The sequence below is a fragment of the Neopsephotus bourkii genome, unplaced genomic scaffold, assembly GCF_033783945.1.
Source record: "Neopsephotus bourkii isolate Nb327-2 ecotype Australia unplaced genomic scaffold, CSIRO-AGI_Nbou_v1 NB_1423, whole genome shotgun sequence".
Lineage (NCBI taxonomy): Eukaryota > Metazoa > Chordata > Aves > Psittaciformes > Psittacidae > Neopsephotus > Neopsephotus bourkii.
The window spans coordinates 2,194,042-2,212,449 of record NW_026901900.1 but is presented as its reverse complement, the minus strand read 5'-3'; the positions used below and the strand labels follow the sequence as shown (position 1 = coordinate 2,212,449).

Sequence of the window (18,408 nt, the reverse complement as noted above, 5' to 3'; positions counted from 1 at the left end):
TCTCATTCCAGCCCAGCACTGCTGTTTTGGTTTCTGAGGTGCATTTACAGCTTCCTGTGCTGCACACATCCTGCACAGCTGAGTCATTAATGCTCAAGTGCCTGAGTGAGAAGGGCTTAGTGTGACAGGCAGGTGCAACCACCTCAGCAAAGGCGATATATGAAAAGGCATTAAGAGATTAACTGAATTCCTGTGGGTATTTTATTTACCATGTACAGGAGAAGATTGATGTTCCCAAAGGTAAGCTCTCTTGGTCACTTTTGAAATTGCTTAAGAAAATTGCTGGCAGATAGAGTTTTCAAGTAAACACAGGAGGGGGTGGCACCAACTGGCTTTTCTTGATACATGTTTTTGTTGGACAGCTTCAAAGGGCCCTGAAGATGACTTGCAGCTGCCCAGGTGAAAGGAACCCAGTAATTATGCCTGCAGCCCAGCCCAGGCAGGGCACTGAAGGGTATCGGCTGGCGCTGGAGCCAGGCTCTGCACAGGGCTTGGGTTTGTGCACCTCTCTGGGCACTTCCAGCTCCCAGCATGGCCAATAGAGCTGGTTGTGCAAACAGCATAGTAACAGGGCTGTGGAACACTGAAGCCACCTAAAGCCTCGCTTCCATACCAAATTCAGTAAAAAATGGAGACCAGCAATGGTATAAAGCTGTCACTGGCTGTTCCCACATTGTTTTCAATACCTGTGGAATGGGGGAACACCATTTTCAGGGACCCGAGTTGTTCTCTGTTGCATGGTAGCACAGCTTACCATCAAGCTTTCAGCAGTATAGCCCTTCAACATATACTTACACTTCATTTCCATGTTCCTGTCTCAGACCGTGTCTGTTACTGGGCTTCACCTTATTTCTGTCCAGATAAGAAAGAGCACATGGAAAAACACCATTTTTCAGTGACTGCAGTGGCTTTATTATGAGAAATGAGGGTTGTGCTCCTGGCGTTCAGTTCCGTTGGGTGACACACCAGCTGCCGGCTCACACAGGAACCTGAGCCTGTGTGAAACAGTTGTAGACAATCCGTGACTTCTTTTAAACTTGGGCAAATTCTTCAGACTGTTATTTGTGCATCACAATTCTACAGTTATCTCCATAGGCTGTACAGGGTGTCTTTAGAGTAAAATATGTAGAAAATATGACAGTCTATTGTAATTAAAGTAAAACATTTGATTGTCGAGCCAGTATTTTACAAAATGCAAAAAACATGCCTGTAAATCTGAGAGTTTGGTTCATAAAAACATACATTCTTTTGCATATACAACTCCATGTCTGAATTTCAACCGCATTTGTGCAGGAAGATGTTGCCTTGCCACCTCATGTCATTCCCAGCTATTGGAAGATTACAAGCAGAAAGGCCATTAAAACCAAGATGACATGGAGAGTTGGTTTTACTGCAGCTGAAGCCCATTGGAGCTCCTGGTAGAGGGGAGTTTTGGGACAAAAAGCAGCACTTGACCTGATAGAGACTTCTGGGAAAGTGAAGTCGTGCTTCAGAGCACTGAAGTTACCAGTGTTGTCATGTATTTCCACTGTCTTCAGGATGGATTTAAATCCCGGTACAGTAGCCTAGGAACAAACATGAAAGGTTTCTTATTGGTGTGACATGTTGAGTTCAGCTGGGAAACAAACCATTGTGTGATGTGTTTGTTGACACTTCCGACACAGAGAGAAAAGTGTTCTAAACATAAGCCAGAGAACACAGAATGAGGAAAGAGTACAGCAAAAAGAACAAACTCCCCAAAACTGAATAGAAACAGAATGCATATTTATAATGGGGGGCACTGCATGCTGTGCAAGACAGGCAATGTCAGTTAAGCATAAGCCCTTGGCAGGCAGAGTCCATTTTCCTTTGATGTTTTCTGAACACCAGCATCTGAAAACTGCTGCAGAAGAACCATTTCAACCCTGGGGAGTAACTGCCATGGAGGGTGGTGCCAGCCCAGGGCTGTGTGGGTCCCAGCCTCCCCCTCCTCACCCTTCAAGAGCTCTGGAGTTTGTTTCAGACACCTCAAGTTGGCATCACTGTGGTCCAGACCCTCATCCCAGCCTGCTCCACCATCCAGGTCAGACGAGTGCTTATCTCCAGACATTCCAGGGACTCAAGATCTTACTGTATCAAAAAATCCCCTTCTGCTGACTCATATTTTAAGGTATTTTCTTTCAAATCTGCTAAAGAGTCTTTACAGCTTCTGTACATGTGTCTTGAGCAAGTTCAGCTCATTCATCTGCATGGATGCAGTTTTGCTGTGCTCAGGAACACGTCACCATTAGAAACCATAATTCAGTAAGGCTGCACTTACATTGATCACATACGTCCCAGGCAGAAGGAGAAGAAAGTATTCCCCTTGTTCATTTGTTCTGTAGGGGCAGACATGAGGCCTTCCTTGAGCTTCCACAATGGCATTGGGAATAGGATTCCCGTTCTTATCAGTAACTTGACCCTTGATGCCTATGAAAAAGGCAGAGAAAGATCACAACCTCTAACTGTAGTGAGCCTCCTTCTCCAGGAATATCAGACAATTCTGTTGCTGGATGCACTCAAAGGCTACCTCACTGATCTCAAGCACATCTGATAATATCACCAGTCACTCCTATCTTACTGAAGGGAATGAGAATAGAAAATCCAGTGGTGGTGCTCATAGCTTATGCTCACATTAAGTTAGAAGGCAGCAATGTAGTCACTGATTCTGAATCTCAGCTGCTGAAAGCATCATACATACTTCTTGCATGTGTCTTTTACTGAAGGGCTTCAATCTTCAGTACTGGTTTGGGGGTGGGTATTTTGCTACCTCTCCCCCTTTTCTTTCCCTCCAAATTAAAAAAAATACCAGCCTTTTACCCAGTACTTCCCAATGTCAGAACACCAACAATGTCTGCCTGTGAAGTAGATTCCCTCAATTCTCACACACACCTCCTTCAAGGCAGCTCTGGCACTAAGCAAAGATAAACCAGCAGCCAGACATTCCAGGCAACAGAATGCAAGATAAGCAACAGACTTGTGCAAACCCTTCAAGTCATTGCAAAGCACTACTGTTTCACTGAGCAGCAGCTCTCTTCCAACTGTGAAGCCAAAATCACACCTGGAAAAGCCTTACAAAAATACAAACTCCAAGCAGCAAAAACCCGTGAAACATTGTGAACACACATTTAGAGACCTCTGAAAGAAATGGCTGTCTCTAGGCTGTGCAGAAAAGCAGGCTCCCTGGAGGGGTGTATGAAAGGACATCCCCAGGGCCCGTCCCTTGCTCCTGCCCCAGTGCATTCTAAGCCACCTGCACTGCACACCTAATATACCTGTATGTTCTCCTCCCTTACCCATCCCTGACCATGTAGCACTTGCTATTCAGAAGCAATTGCTCCAAAGTTTGCCCACTGGCCTGGCCTCAGCTTTAGCTCCCTTCCCCATGTGCACACTCACCTAGATGTACTTGCTTTATATATTCAATCAGAGCAGCTTTGTTGTCTCTCCAGAACTTTTCCAGCTGGTCTGCTGGAGGATATTTACAGCATGACAGCTCCAATGTGATTTCAAAGCACTGTCCCCAGACGTAGTTGTAATCTTGCATTCCACCTTAAAAGTGAAATAAAACAGTGTTCAGCTGAAAAGAAGCACCAAGTTCAGGCTAGAAGAAAAATAGAGTTAAGATGTTGTTACTTACATCACACCTGTAAGAAAAGTAAATCAGATAAATTTATTCCTCAGTGCCACACTTTTATTTACTGCCTCCTGTGGAAAACCAACTTCATTGCTCCAGCTGCATGTTAAGTGTTGTTTTCTAAAGCACAGAGCCGTTTGGGGATGATGACAATTATTCCTGAGGAAGGGTGGGTTTTTAACTTAAAGTCTTTCCACCGCTCACAGATAGGGGGAGATAAATTCACAGCCTGGCATAGACTTTGCCACTGACAAAGCTATGCTAAGAGCCCAGCAAGGCTTTGAATTCAGATTGTGACAGCAACACGTTCTGCCACAGTACACAGGATATTCTATTTGGCTATGCATAAACAGTAATGAAAACATTTATTTCAGTGATCAAACAGTAAAAATAAGGATGATACCTGAACAGAAGATTGGTTTTCTTTCTGAGAGAACAAGACCTTGGTGCCAAAAGGTAATCTATGCAGCTATGCCTTAGAAAGAGCACAGAAGCAGCCAGACAACAGAGAATGCCTCATACACTTGTGCAACTGCTGACTGGGAGAGTCTGCCAACAGCCAGGTCCTGCTCAGAGAGTCCATGTGAATGTGTTGTCTTACTCCCTATATCCCCTCTATTCTGGCACAGTCACAGCCGTTTCATCATCAAAGATGGCAGGAGAAAGTGAGAACATCATATCTGAAGGAGCTGAAAAACAAACACAGATGCCCTTACCTTCCAGCTGGTACCAGGAATACCCGTTGGTAATGCCGTCTGGAAAGGTTTGTCTGTTGTCACACCCAGTCCCTTTGTACATGCTGGCATGATTGAAAGAATAGGTTTTTGCCAAATGGATAAAGACATCATCATCTGGAGACTTGCTATAGCCTTCCAAAGAGCCTGTAGCTGCAGGATGAAGAGAGCCATCATCACTCTTATTACTGGTACAGTGCTGCCTTACGTACAGGATAACCATCTCCAGGTAGCCATATCAGGCAGTGTTTCACGAAGTCTGCCCACCTCAGCTCAAAAGCTGATAAAACCTTACCAAAATCCTTACAAATTTTGCTTTTATACAGCTAACGTTCCTAGCCCACATCAGCTGTGGAGAGGAGAGCTTGTTACTAGCTTACCTGAGTTGCCATTATCAAAGGTGTAGCTGGCAACCAGGGCACCCCCGTGCAAGTTTGCTGAAAGAACAAATGTCTCATTTTTTATCCAGTTCATGACTGCTTGTGTCTCTGGCTGAATGCTGGCATTGTTACGTTCAAAGGCATCAGGAAAATTTCTGTTCAGATCTTCTCCGTTCTTATTGTACCTTAGAAAGAGAAGACATTCCTATTACTGCTTTTCTTACAGACATTTTCAGGTCGCCAGCCTCCCAGTACTTCACATCTGTGGTGTGCTAGTGTCTTCAGGAAACAGGGAACATGACCATTGTAAATCTCCTCAAGCATCACGAAGATGGACTTTAGTTTGTTTCCTGGCAGCACTGGAATTGCATAGGACACAATAAAACGATTCTGTTGTATTTCAGGTGGAAACAGTGAATAACATTTAACGCATATAGCATATACACACCTGCACATAAATGAATTAGAAAAACCTAAGCCAAGTAAGGGAGGTATTGCCCTTCTGTATGTGTTCTTCACACCTGTATAGAAGACCAAGCTAACTGCTGGCTGGCTGTGTCCTTTGTACTGCTGTCACTCTAGACATCAAAAAAATGTGACTCAAACCCAGGATGTGTACTCTTCTCCCTGTACCTGAAGGGCCAATCTTGCAAATACTTTCTTCCTTTTTCACTCAAATAGGTCAGTACAAGAGTAGAGACAATATTTAGTGTCAGCTCTTTTAATTTTTAAACTCAAGTTAGTTAAACTCTGTTTATTTGACAGTGAGGGGCTAAAAAAGGTATCACCCTCCATAAAAGTCCTGTCTATTTGCTGAGAAATAAACGTATTTCCTAATAAAAAGGAGGGCCTGCACAAGAAACCTGGAAAACTAAATTACCTAAGCTACATTTTCATCTGCTTCTGGTGTTGCCATGGCCTAAGAGTTTGCTTTTAGTGCATATTCCACTTTTGTCTCTTTGGTATTTCTTCCCACTCTCTCCTCCTTTTCCCTCTACTAGCTTGTTAAACTTTCCTCCCCTCTTTGGTCTCTACAATAGTTACATTAAAGAATGCAGAAGCAGCACAGGATGCAATGCTAGGTTATGTTTTGTTTTGCATGTTTTTTCCAGAGCACTATTATTAGCACAGCACCTATTAGAGCTACCTCTCCTTGTGTAACTCTTCCCTCTTACTACATCTGCATTCAATGTGATCTTTAAACATATTTTTATAAGTCCATTTGACAAGTTGAGACACATCTTTTTCACATTAATAAAGGTTACAGAATTCTCCAGTTGAAAGAGTGCTGTAGATGTTTCCCCCTTTTTTTTTTTGTAGCACCCTAAAGGTCTAAACAGGTAATTGTGCTTCTATTCGTTATCTGGGTCTCTGGCCTAAAAGGTTAGGTCATTACACCATTCTGACCAATTTTCTTCAGCTGCACCACATATAAACACCAGTCTGACTCAGTCTTCCAAAAACTCTATGCTGTAACAGTGTATCTTCAGAACAGCCCAGGCCAAAATTAGCCCTAACACATCCCCTGGTCTATCCACTCCACTGATCATGATTCAGTCTTTGGCTATCTCTAGTTATTACTCCCACCCATTTCCTTTACCTGCTCCCACCCTCCTAAGCCACCCTTACCTTCCTCGCGTGTAATAACAGTCAGGCACTTTTGTAGCTTCAAATCCATCAGGATTCATTGTTGGCATTATATGAATCCGGGTATTATTGAGTAAGCGGGTAATAACTGGGTCCCGCCTATAGCTGGTCACCAGGAAGTCTATCAAATGGAGCAGGATTTCTCTCCCAACAGTCTGTATAAAGAAGCACAGATTCCATTTTAAGTCTGCTATGGAAGAAAAAGAAGTAAAAAAAGACCTACTACTTTGCACTTACAGCTTTTTCTTATTGAATTATACAGACATACAAGGCATAAAAGAGCGTTCTGGTCAACGCTGTTTTGTATATTTAAAGCAATTTAAATAGATGAAGGAGTCACTGGAGGATTTTTACACGTGTTTTAAACCCATATCAACCAGAGCTCCTTCTGTTATGGGAAACTGACTATGTCAGCTGCACTGCTTTAATCCTGCATGGGTAAGGGACAGCCTTATCAAAACCTAAACCTTATCAAAACCTAAACCTAGGCTGCTTGTTAAAGGCAATGTGGGCTCAGAAACACACCAGAGTCACAGCTCTGTGCTGATGCCCAAGGCACCCTGAATCCTGAACATAAGCGCATCTGTGCTCTGCATCACTACTTGTCAGGGAGAGTTCAGAAGAAAGGAAGGAGACACCTTCCATGATTTCCAGGGTGCTACAGAGTAGGATTTTTCCTTGTTGATCCCCTTTTATGGGAAGCCAACTTTAATACAGGATCAAGAGAGGCCTCATAATCACTTCTGTTACAGCCTCTGTTGCACTACTTTATTTTAGTGCCATGAACACAGGCATTGGGGAAAACAAACAAGTATATGTAAATCCTCAGAAAAAGAGATGGAAAGACATTTGGATGCAGACTTAGAACAAGGAAAGGTAGTGACAGTGAAATAGCTACTTATTTTTGTTCATATAAGCTTGCATAGGTCGTGAAAACTGGCAGGACATCCCCCTTTAGTCTACTCTAGCACATTTCAAGCAAAACAGTGGGAAATTCCAGCTCCAGTGAGTTAAGAACAATCCTATTCTGCACCCCAAAAACCACTAGTACAACATTTACTGGACCATAATTCCCAGGAGCACTTTGTGTAGCACTGTGACCCATACCTCAAAGGGGGCTGCAGGGTTCCTAAGCCCTAGCTGCAATGGGAACAAATCAAGACTTGCAACTAGATGTGCTCTGGAGATAACTTCTCCCTACTTTATCTACAAGAACAAAGCCTGGTAAATCACTGCAGGCTCTAAATCAAAGCTACAGCATCTCACTATCTTTGAGAATGAGTTTTGTGCCACTAAAGTGAAAATATTGCAACAATTTGTTTTTATAAAGTGAGGTTCATGGAGCAGCATTACTAATGTCAAGGGTAAACATTTCCTTGTTTTGAGACTGGAACAGGCTAAGGGTAAAAGGTAGGTGAAATCAAGCAAGGGAAAATGAATATTTCTCCATGGCTTCACTGCACTATCTAATGTCATGTTGAATTTTCACATCAGTACATTTTAAAGTGGCAAATCCTGCTCTGGGCATTAAGATAAACAGGAACAGAGACACTGTCCTGAAGGAGCTGGGTTGGTATAAGGAGCTGGGACCAAACTGTGTCTTGCCACTTAGCTGGCAATTACCCTTTATTGCAGGAGAAAAGAAGTTGCAGACCACACTGCTGTGCCATACACGAAGGCAGCCATGGTCTCTGAGTTGGTGTTTCAGGAATTGTACCATGCTGTTTGCACAGGAAAAAAAAAAAGGAGGATTTCTTCCCACCTGCCCTCCAGCAGATTTGTTCCTAAGTTTTCTAACCTTGCTTGTCAGTTCCTGCTGTCTCCTGCAAGCCACCATCCAGTGTTCTGCTAGGGGAAGCTGCCTTACTCAAGTGCATATACTGAGTGGCTGTTTTTCTAGACATTACAGCAAATGGGCTTTGAAGGGGGGGGGGGGAAGGAGGAAGGACCTCATTTCCTCCATTGCCAGTAGCTTTCAAAACAGCACCAGAGTATGCTAAAGCAGACTGCTCTGCAGGTTTGATAAATTTACCCCATGAAATGTAGGAAGAGATGCTACAGAACCTGTCTTGCACGGGCAGTTCAGTTCCAGCTCTGATAGACATCTTGGAAAGCAAACGGAGCAGAGCAGGGGGGAAGAAAGGAGAGAAGATGAAAGATAAAGCTAGCAGACTTAGAAGCAGCAAGAACAGCCCTACCACAGAGATTGCTGAGCTACAGACAAAACTGGACTGCTCTCTGGAGAAACAGGGAAAGCGCCTCTGCTCCTACTACACTTCAGTGCCTGGCAAAAAGAAATCCAGAAATGAAAGAACAGAGAAATAGGAAAGGAGAAAAAAAGATAAAGAAAAGCAACAAAAGAAGGTGGTGGAAAAGATCATGTTCCATTCTTTATGAACATTGTCCAGTTTTTCACAGGTGACATTATTTCTACATAAAAGTTAAACCCAGACTTACGTACATTATAGCGTTTTAAAAACTAACCCTACTTTATAGGATGCCTTGCATACCTATTGTTGTATCCAAGTACTTTGTACATAGACTCATCAAACAATTCAGCTAATGTCTATCACAGGGAGTTGTTACTTTAATCATCCCTGCTGGGGAAAGAGTGTATTTATTACCACTGTGTTTTGGTGGAATGACAGAGGGGAGGTTTTGTTTCAGGCCAGAGTACCCTGCATTTCTTGAGTGTGCACATTTGGGGGTGTTTGAGGGGAGAGAAAGGGAAAGCTTTTCTCCTGGGAAAGCATAGCTCAAGTTTTGATCAAGATTTCAGCCAAGCTTTACCCTGGTACTAGAGAGGTCAGCTATGCCTGTGGAGGTAAGTTACAAGACTTTATTTCAGAGCCTCAAATAAAGGATCTAGACACACTGTAAATAAGTTCCTGGCAACAAAGTCAAGGACAGACACCTTAACTTGCCTGTAGTGCAGTACAAAGACGTAAAGAGGGGACAGCCTTTATGTGCTCTGGGGCTCTGAGAAGATGTGATGAATATTTGGTTTTAATTACAGTATCCCAAAGGCAATGCCCAGGTATATTGTTTTGCTATAGCTCAGATGAGGGGTGACACAAAAGCCAAGGAAAACACTTTCTCCCACCTCTGGAAATAGAGTTGAACATCAAGTTCTCTGTGCACTTTCAGCTGACAGTTTCCTTGTGCGCCCCAAAGGGACCCAGCAGGAAAGGCTTTCAGTGATCCTCAGGGAAGCCCCAGACAAAGCAGCATGCGTCAGGGCATGGATCAACACTGTAGAAAAGGGTGTGACTGCTGTTCATTACCCCTTAAACTGTCTGACTATCGCTTCTGGCACGGCTGGGTCAGCACCCTGCTCACTACTGAGGACTTACTCAAGAAGCCCTAACAGCAGCCAGTTAAAAGATTAAGGTTAGTTCCAATTGCACCTTCCCTGTAACACTTCACTGCAGCACTTCTGTTCTTAAAGCGTTTGTTACCACATGGTAGAAGCCTAATACCAGGGGACTATGGGTGGATAGACTCTGCCCATTTTTATGATTAAAATGCTTTCGTTAGCCGTAGCCTGGTTTTTAAGTTGAAGTATGTTGAAATAAAGATCCAAACCATCAGGTAGGACCTGTTTCAGGGCAACATGGTCTTGCCAGTTTCCTTGCTTTGGCCCTGACTGCTCTACAGACCTAGCACAACATACCAGGCACAACCCCACCTAAGGAAGTGGAGTTACAGCAAAGAAACCAGCAGGCCAGCCTGGTTTACCACTTAAATGACCCTCTTACAAGATGTTATTTTTTAACACTTGTACCTGCTTTGCTGTGACACGCCCCACTGTGTTTGTCCTTTACTGGAAACCACCAGTGTTAAAGCAACTGTGCAAATACAGTTTAGCACATATCCATTTATTTCTACAGCAGCAATCGCTATGAAAATATGGTAACTACCACATAAACGGCAGGGAATTGCAGTTTGTTCGTTTATTACCGAGGCAAATGGCAACATAGCTCTTGCTTTTGAACTAGTAACTGGCATAAAATGTTGCCACCTGCACAAATTCGACAGGCTTCTCAGCACAGTCTTCACCTGGCTGAGAAATGGATCCCTTTTTCTTTTCCCACTCAGAAGAGTGGGAGTAAAGATAAGGAAAAAGGCAACTGGGGTGAGGCAGCTGGTGAAAGAGATCTCAGCAGCAGCCAGCAGCATAAGTCCTGTTAGCAAGTAGATTGGGTTGCTTTGAATTTTGAAATCTCTGGTGCTTTTGACCTTCTTCACATCACATCAGCTGATACTGAAGCCAGGTAGAAGATAGTTCACTAGACAAGAAATATTTCCCTTTTTTTAGTCCCTTTTCTAGAGCACTTGTTTCCCTGCCACACCACTTCCATGCTTTATTACACAGTACAAAGGATAGAGGAAATATGCTGAAAACCCCATATAGCAGATTGCATAGTATGTGGACACAACACTTTTTGCCCAACCTGGTGATTAAAAAAAAAAAAGCACCCTTCATTTATAGTGGCATTTTGATAGCATAAATGCAGCTTCCATCCATTTTTCAGAAGTCAGTGAAGAATACTACATAAGATGTCTTAGTTTGTTGTTTCTTTTTAAGCTTCAATTATCTTGATCTTCTGTCAGCCAAGTCACAATAAGTTATATCTCAGGAAGCCCTTTTATGGACATGACTATGTCTATAATGACATGGAAAATAGAGTCTAGTTGTTTTAACTTAAATCACAAGATAAGCCAGCAAGATAAACACATGCTTTCATGTAGGCTGACTCAGGCCTATCAGCACAGGCTCAGCTATACATCATGAAAGAGGCAAAACACTATTACACTAAAAAAGTGATCAGAAATGGGTGATTTAGGAGGAAAGGGTTGGTATCACAGCATTACCACCAGCGTTTATCTTGTGATGGTACAGTTACACTAGAGCTGCAGAAATTTAACAAAGCTATATACTTAATACATTAAAGGGAACAAGCAGAAAGACACAGGTAGTTCACACTTTGTTCAGACATGCTTTTCCTTAAAGGGTTTCTCAGCTGCGATATCCATGGGTTAGGAACAGCCTTCTAATTAGATCCTATTGTTCAGATGTGGAGATTGGATTTAAGTTACTGGCACAGCTAATCAAAACATGGTAATTCTGCTCTATGTATGATTTAGGAGCATTTGGGAGCTTGGTTGTGGCTGATGTTAAGTGGAATGAGTTCTTCCTCAGCAAAGTGTGAGTGTACACACTGAGAAAGACAAGGTCTTTCAAGAGTACAAGCCCAGGACAGGAGATGCTGCTGCCCCAATTCAGAGTGAGAGCTGCCGCAGAACAGCAGGCAGACTCTCCCTCATCTTTCTCAGTGCAGACTTCATTAGTATTTCACAGACTGCTCAAAATGCATACACCTATTAATGCCATTTTAGTTCAAGTCTCACATATCTGCAAGTGACAACTATCTCTAATCAATTTTAATCTGGCTTGTGTTAAAAAAAAAAAAAAAAGGTACTGCTAAAACCAGTATACAACTTCATTCAGGCACACAAAGTATATGAGAAGTCTTTTGTTGCATCTCCAGGGATGTGGAGCAAAAAGTTCACTCTATTTGGCAATGATGATCACAAAATAAAACCATGTAACCATTGGCTGGTCATGCCTTACAGTATTAAAAAAAAAAAAAAGTTGACCTGCTTAAAAAAAAAAAAAAAAAGGTCTTTCCAGTTGTGGGGAAAAAAATACTCTTCCTAGTATTATGTACTCACATTATTTTTTTAGAACTTCCCTGCTGGGCAGCTCTCCAGATAACCTAGATTTTCTTCCAGCAGCCTGTGTGAACAGCCTGCACACATGCAATTCAGGCTCCTCTGCCCAGCTGTTAGGTTTAAGGAGCAGGCAGCCAGCTGAGTCAAAGTCAAAGGGTCATCTGTGTGATCATGACAGGCTAGAAGGGCAGTACCAGCAAATACTTCAGAACAAAACTTTCCTCACTCTGTACCATTTATGGAAATTATCAGTGAAGCACAAAAGACCCAGCTAGATCAATGAAGACATAATTCCACAATTTTAAAGTTATTAAAGACTGGGGAACACAAGTTGAAGCTTGTCATACAGTTAGTGCAAAACTTATCTGCTTAATATAGGAATAGCTGAACCTTTCCCCAGAGACTAGATCAGAAGAATCATAGATTATGGGGAAAAAATATTGAAGTTCTTCCATGTTTTTCTGAATGAGGAATTCATTTCCTGCCATCTGAAGTACTTTTATGGGCAGATAGGAAAAACAAGTACCAATTGTGAATTAGATCCATGTACAAAAAGCGTAAACCAAAGATCATCATGACAGCCTGAAAAGGAGGAATAGCTCTATTTCCAAAATCTTTCCTGGATTCATGCTTGGTCTGATGAACAAGCTAGAATGCAGCATGGCACTTAGTGCTACATGGTACCTCAGCAGCTCAAGGATCAACCCTGCTCAAACTCAAAACAGGTTTTGCCTGATTTCCTCACAAAGTCATTATGAAAATTTAGATCCTATGCAGTGATCCAGGCTGCCTGATCTCCAGCAATCCCTGACCCTATGGATATGCAAACAGTTCATGTCTCCATGGTCAAAGTTCCTTGTGCATATCCAGCTGGGTAGCAATAATGGTAAAAGTACTTCATTGTGGAAGTTTCAGCAGGAGGAATGGCCTTCTGTTGGATTTGAGAGCCAGGATAAGATTGCTTCCTGCCCTCCATCTCTTTCCTACCAAAGCTGGGTCATCTGCAGCTATAGGTCTGCAATTCCCTTTAGCAGTCTGCAGGGACTATCATGTGGAGCCTCAGCTCCTAAACACCCTGCTGGCAACACATCAGGTTTTAGGAGTTGCAAACTGTAGCTTGGGCATCCAGTAACACATATACCCATTTGAAACCATGAATCAGCTTCCTCCCACACAGTTAAATTCCAAAGCAGTCAGGCTCCCAGCAGCCCTTTGAGCATAGCCCACTGTCAAACAAGGTGAAACTAGTCTAACTTGGGGAAAATTCTTGGCACATAATGTCACAAGCGCCTGTAGGCGTGCAAATGCTCACACATAGTATCATTAATAGCAGTAGCTTATGTGCTGCGCTTTACACAGGATACACTTCCTACTACATCTATTTTCATTAGTTTTGGGAATTCTGTCCAGCATATATAAAATTTTTGCCATTTCTTTTGAATTATTTCACATGAAAGACTGCATAGAAATAGTGTAGTATAAACTTATCCTGAATATGACTAATATAAGCAGGTAAAGCTAAAGAATAAGGGAAACAGAAAGCAAGAAAAGATTGGAGAGAAGAGTGAAGATCTGAGTATTTCTGTTCCAGATTCGCATGCTACACCAGGAAGGCTCATAATCACCATTTTCTCCTTTATTTTATTCAGTAGGTATTCTTTCCAGAGCAACTTAATCCTGAATTTGCTTTTTGGTTTGTACTTACTGTGTTCTCAGGTGAATCGAGGTATTTCTAGCTTAAGGCTTCCAAAATAAATTTTCTTCCTAAAATAAATCGCTTGGTGCTTCACAACAATTATTATTCAATCATGGGATGCATTTGAAGAGCTTATCAGTCATACTTTATGCCTAGGCAATAATAATAGACAAGCAAACTATTGCATCTGACTTATTACCAGGAAAATTTAAGCCTCTGGGTTAATTCACATGAAGAAGACAATGCTCTCTACTTGAGAGATCTCAGGTGTAGGATTGTAGGATTCTTCACCATGATGTATGGTCTCCTAAAGCCCTTCCACCAAAATATGGGAACTTTATTCTTGAAACTCCATAAGAAATACATATGTTGGGTCCTCTTTGAAGTATGACACCTCTTAATAATAAGTAGCACACACCTGAGAGAAATTCACGGTAAACCTGTGGCAAGTGTATTTGGTATAAACGACATTGCAAAAGTTGAAACGTACCTCATCCCCATGCATATTAGCAACATACTTGAACTCTGGAATGCCAATCTTATGTTGGGTTGGAAACCTTCCCAGAACAAGGACCCACAGGTCTCTACCTTTAAGAGGGGAAGGGGAAAAGAATTTTTTAAACAAGCGTAAAAATCATACACAAGCCTTAGAGAAAAAAGAAGAGTTGGTCATTAAGGCCACTGTACAAATTCTCATATTTCAGTGCTCCCCAGCCAGTCCTACATATAGCACATCAAGGCAGACTTTGTGGGTTTTTATTCTATGAGTACTTGCTGTATTAATTACAGGAATAAATACATTTTGCCTTTCGACCAAAAGTGTGTACTGAAGCCTTTCAAAAGCATTTAACCAATCCTAGAAAATAGGTTAGGTGGGTTTTGTTTTTTTAAGTGAACTTTCTTCAAATCAAGTTTAGCAAGCAAGATCTTGTCAAGCAAAGTCACCAAGCAACTAAGAAGCATTTAAAAATCAGTCTTCCCCCCAGAAATATCATAAGGGTTTTCCAAGTTTTTATTATCAGAGTAAAAACAGCTTTTTTTTTTTTTTTGTATTAAAGACAACACAAAAAAAGCTAAAGCTAAACAATTGTGAGTTATTGCTTGGAAAACAGGAGGAACTGGTCAAAGCTGTATCAGATATGTTAAAACAACAAAAAAAATATCAGTAGGGAAAGAATAGCTACAGAAGAGTGTTAGGACAATAAAAGCTGCACAGGAAGATGAACTTTAACAACACACATACATTTTGGAAGTCCTTATTTAATGGAGGTGGAGGCATTTTTGATCATTATTTCTTGTGATATTGTAGCATTACAGATCCCATCTGTAAAACAGTGCTTCCCACTAGTCTGCCCAATGAGGTGGAAAGCTCTCATTTCAGTAGATGGCAGTAATGAAACTGAACCAGTTCCTTGGTAATACCAGTCACAGCCTATGGATTGCTAACACCCAGGCCTTGCATGTACATTTCCTGTCCCCAGCTTTCACGCAGGCCTTGCTGAGACCCAGGAGCCATCTCGGAGGAGACCAGTTATCATTGTTACTTACAGAAAAGATGAACGTATGTGCTACATTGCATACAGTACTATAAAAAGTACTATTTCCTAAACTTTTGTGGAAATCTGCAATAAAACCCTAGAGCGTAAGAATTTCATGGAGGTGGGAGCCATGATGCTCATGGTATAGCTGCAGAGTGCTAGTCACATAGCTAGAAAGGAAAGCAAATATACGCTGGCAACTGCAGTACCTTCAAGAACGGGAGAAAAACATTGAGAACAGAAGATACACTACAAGATGCACTGAAACAGCTGCAAGGCAGGTAAAACTGGAGGCTGGTTGCCAAACTAAATTTTCACTTAAGAGGTTGAATCAGTCTCAGGCTTAGGTTCAAGAAGCAGCAAGAAAGCACTGAGAGCAGACATATTCAAGAAGTGGTCTCAGGATGCCCTAGTTTTAGAACTTTCTTCTTTTCTTGGTGTCCTTATGCCCTTCTCTAAGCCACTATGCCCAGCTCTCCTTCCCTCTCTGCTGGAAGGAAATCTCAGACATCCCTCCTTAGTTCCCAACTTGTCAGTTGCCATATGGAGTACTGCACCAAGAGGAACATACCTGCTTACCATTGCAATTGCGTCTTTCCACCAGCAGCTCAAGACTGGCTACTGCAAACCTACAGTGTCCAGCTTCCATAGCTAGGGATTCAGCAGACCAAGCTGTAATCCAATGTCTAAAACAACAGCAGTGAAATTATAAAATTAAGGTAGAAAGGACCTATGTTGAAGACCTGACAGTGATCCAGCTCCCTCCTAGGTGGAAGTGGAAACAGCTAAATTGTGAAGTACAGTTTCCTAAAGGGGAGACATATGTCTTCCATAAGGTTATAAACCAGCAGGAGTACCAAGAACACAGACAGGGCTTCAGAATCTCAGAGCTAATGGGCTCAGTGAGTTATATGTAAAAAAAACTTTCAGAACACATGAAATAAGTGCCCATCAAAAGCATTAGCTTCCTCAAATCATTGAGGATTTCCTACACAAGCACAAAACACTCACCTGGAACATGAGTTCATTTAAATGTCCTGATGCTGCACTAAGCTAACCAATATCTACTACATTTATATTAACTTTCCACACCTAATTATTATCTAATCATAGCAGCCAAACAATATAGCAGTCCTGAAAACATGAAGCACCTTATCTCACCAAAAAACAGGACACAAAAATTAGCAGATCATAAGGGCTATTTTAAATCCAGCTACTATCAATAACACATCCCTTCCACACAAGACTTCCTGAACCATCTCATGAACCAGTGTAGGGCAGTGCCATAGTCTTCAGCCACTTACCTACAGCAGTACTAGCACCAATTTTGTACTGTATGTACACTAAAGAAACAAAAGCTTAAGTACAGCTAAAATGTTATAGTTCCATCATTTAAGACTTTCTTCAAGTAATATTGTATTCTGATTTTAAATTTTAAAAGATTTCCAATGTTTTGCCATCAGCAGTGCTCGTTCCTGCTGCTACCACTTGAAATTGCACTCATGGGAAACTGAAGGAAGAGCTAAGTATAGACTAGCATTAAGTGCTGATTTAAATCAGTCTTTTCAGCATGAGTGTTTAAATTGTTTATAGTTTGTGTGAGGGCCAGAGCCATCTACATGATAAACACTCCCATGAACTGAGACACCAATTATTTCCTGGCATTTCCAGCTTGTGAGAAGTATTAAAACCTACCATTAACAATTAAAATAAATTCCTGGGTCTGCTCAGCCTGCAGTACTGGATAGTGTACCTACAAGAGATGACATAAAATTTCTTTCCATACAGCAGTGATTTATTGTATATAAGAAGATTCAGCCTTTAGATAATTTCCTTTAATCAGTAAACCCTAGATAACTTTGTTTTTGTACCTGGAATGAACAGCTAAGCTGCCTCCCGTTCTTTGAATCAACTGAATGTATACCAAAAAGACATTTCTCACTGCCAAACCAGAACTTGCTTCAACTAATTAGCAAACTGTAGTTCAAGTAATCAAGACAAATGTGTGTTTCTAACCATGTGTCTCAGGACAAGTAACAAGATTGGTACTGCAACAGAGCTAGATGACACAATTTCTAGTGGAATAAGCGGTCTTACTTTAAACTTTTCTAGTAGTGGCACAGGTCATGGCATAGTATCAGTATTCCAAACAGACACATGAAAACTGGGAACTAACGTGGAGAACTGAAATCAATCTTTAGATGTAGTGGGAAATAAACCAAATCGATTTGTAGGTGTTGCAGTCTGGATCACACTCCTGTTGTCTTGTTCTGAAATTTATTTCTGCTTTTCTTTGTTATTTACAGCTACAGTTATTAAAAAAAGTCAAAACAAAACAAAAACACAACACAAACAAAAAAAAACTTATCAAAGAAAGTTATGGCTAGGAAATGAAGTTAAATGACTGGGCAACGCATCAGACCCACTCTCAGTACCACTCAGAATAGGCTACTCATTCAAAAACTTGCATAGAGGCCTACTACTTTGACACATTTCTGTCCCCCTGGGCCAGCCATGTGCTGCTCATGGGTAGGAACTGCAGCAATGCTGATCCATGTTGAGGCAGTCCTTCCAATGGAAAAGGCACAGGACAGAGGGAAGAGGAAGAAAGATTGCCTCTCATTAGAATGTAAGGTGCCAGAACAACTTAACCATAGAAACAATCATAGAATTGTAGAACAGCTCAGGTTGGAAGGGACCTCAAAAGACCTGGTCCCACTTTTGATGAGAAAGGAAGCCTAGATGGATTATCAAGCACTCTGTCCAATTGCATCTTGAAAACCTCCAGTGATGTGGACACTACCACATGCCTGGGAAGTTGTCCCAATGAATTATTTCTCCCACTATAGAAAATTTCCATTGTCTGGATCATTTATGTAGATGTTCAACAGTGTAGGGTCCAGTATTAATCCCAGAAGGACCCCACTTACAACAGGCTACAGCCTGAATAAGAACAATTGATCACCACCCTATGAGTGTGGCTGTTTAGCTAGTTTCCTACTTATCTTATAGGCCATGTATC

At 41.7% G+C, this 18,408-nt stretch overlaps 1 protein-coding gene across 4 annotated transcripts in view; it reads right to left on the bottom strand.

The window, feature by feature from the left end:
* Window positions 1-944: 944 nt before the first annotated feature.
* CPM (carboxypeptidase M) overlaps window positions 945-18,408 on the bottom strand; it is a 31,913-nt gene continuing 14,449 nt past the window's right edge. For 3 of the 4 annotated variants that reach the window (XM_061368054.1, XM_061368053.1, XM_061368052.1), the window contains 6 exons: window positions 6,399-6,571; window positions 4,770-4,954; window positions 4,372-4,542; window positions 3,418-3,570; window positions 2,300-2,448; window positions 945-1,565 (listed from right to left, as the gene is read on the bottom strand). In XM_061368054.1, the coding sequence (XP_061224038.1) occupies window positions 1,329-1,565; window positions 2,300-2,448; window positions 3,418-3,570; window positions 4,372-4,542; window positions 4,770-4,954; window positions 6,399-6,571 (1,068 nt within the window). In that variant the 3' untranslated portion in view covers window positions 945-1,328. Of the gene's footprint in view, window positions 1,566-2,299; window positions 2,449-3,417; window positions 3,571-4,371; window positions 4,543-4,769; window positions 4,955-6,398; window positions 6,572-14,338; window positions 14,437-18,408 lie in introns of all 4 variants that reach the window. The other variant, XM_061368051.1, reaches the window with a different exon arrangement.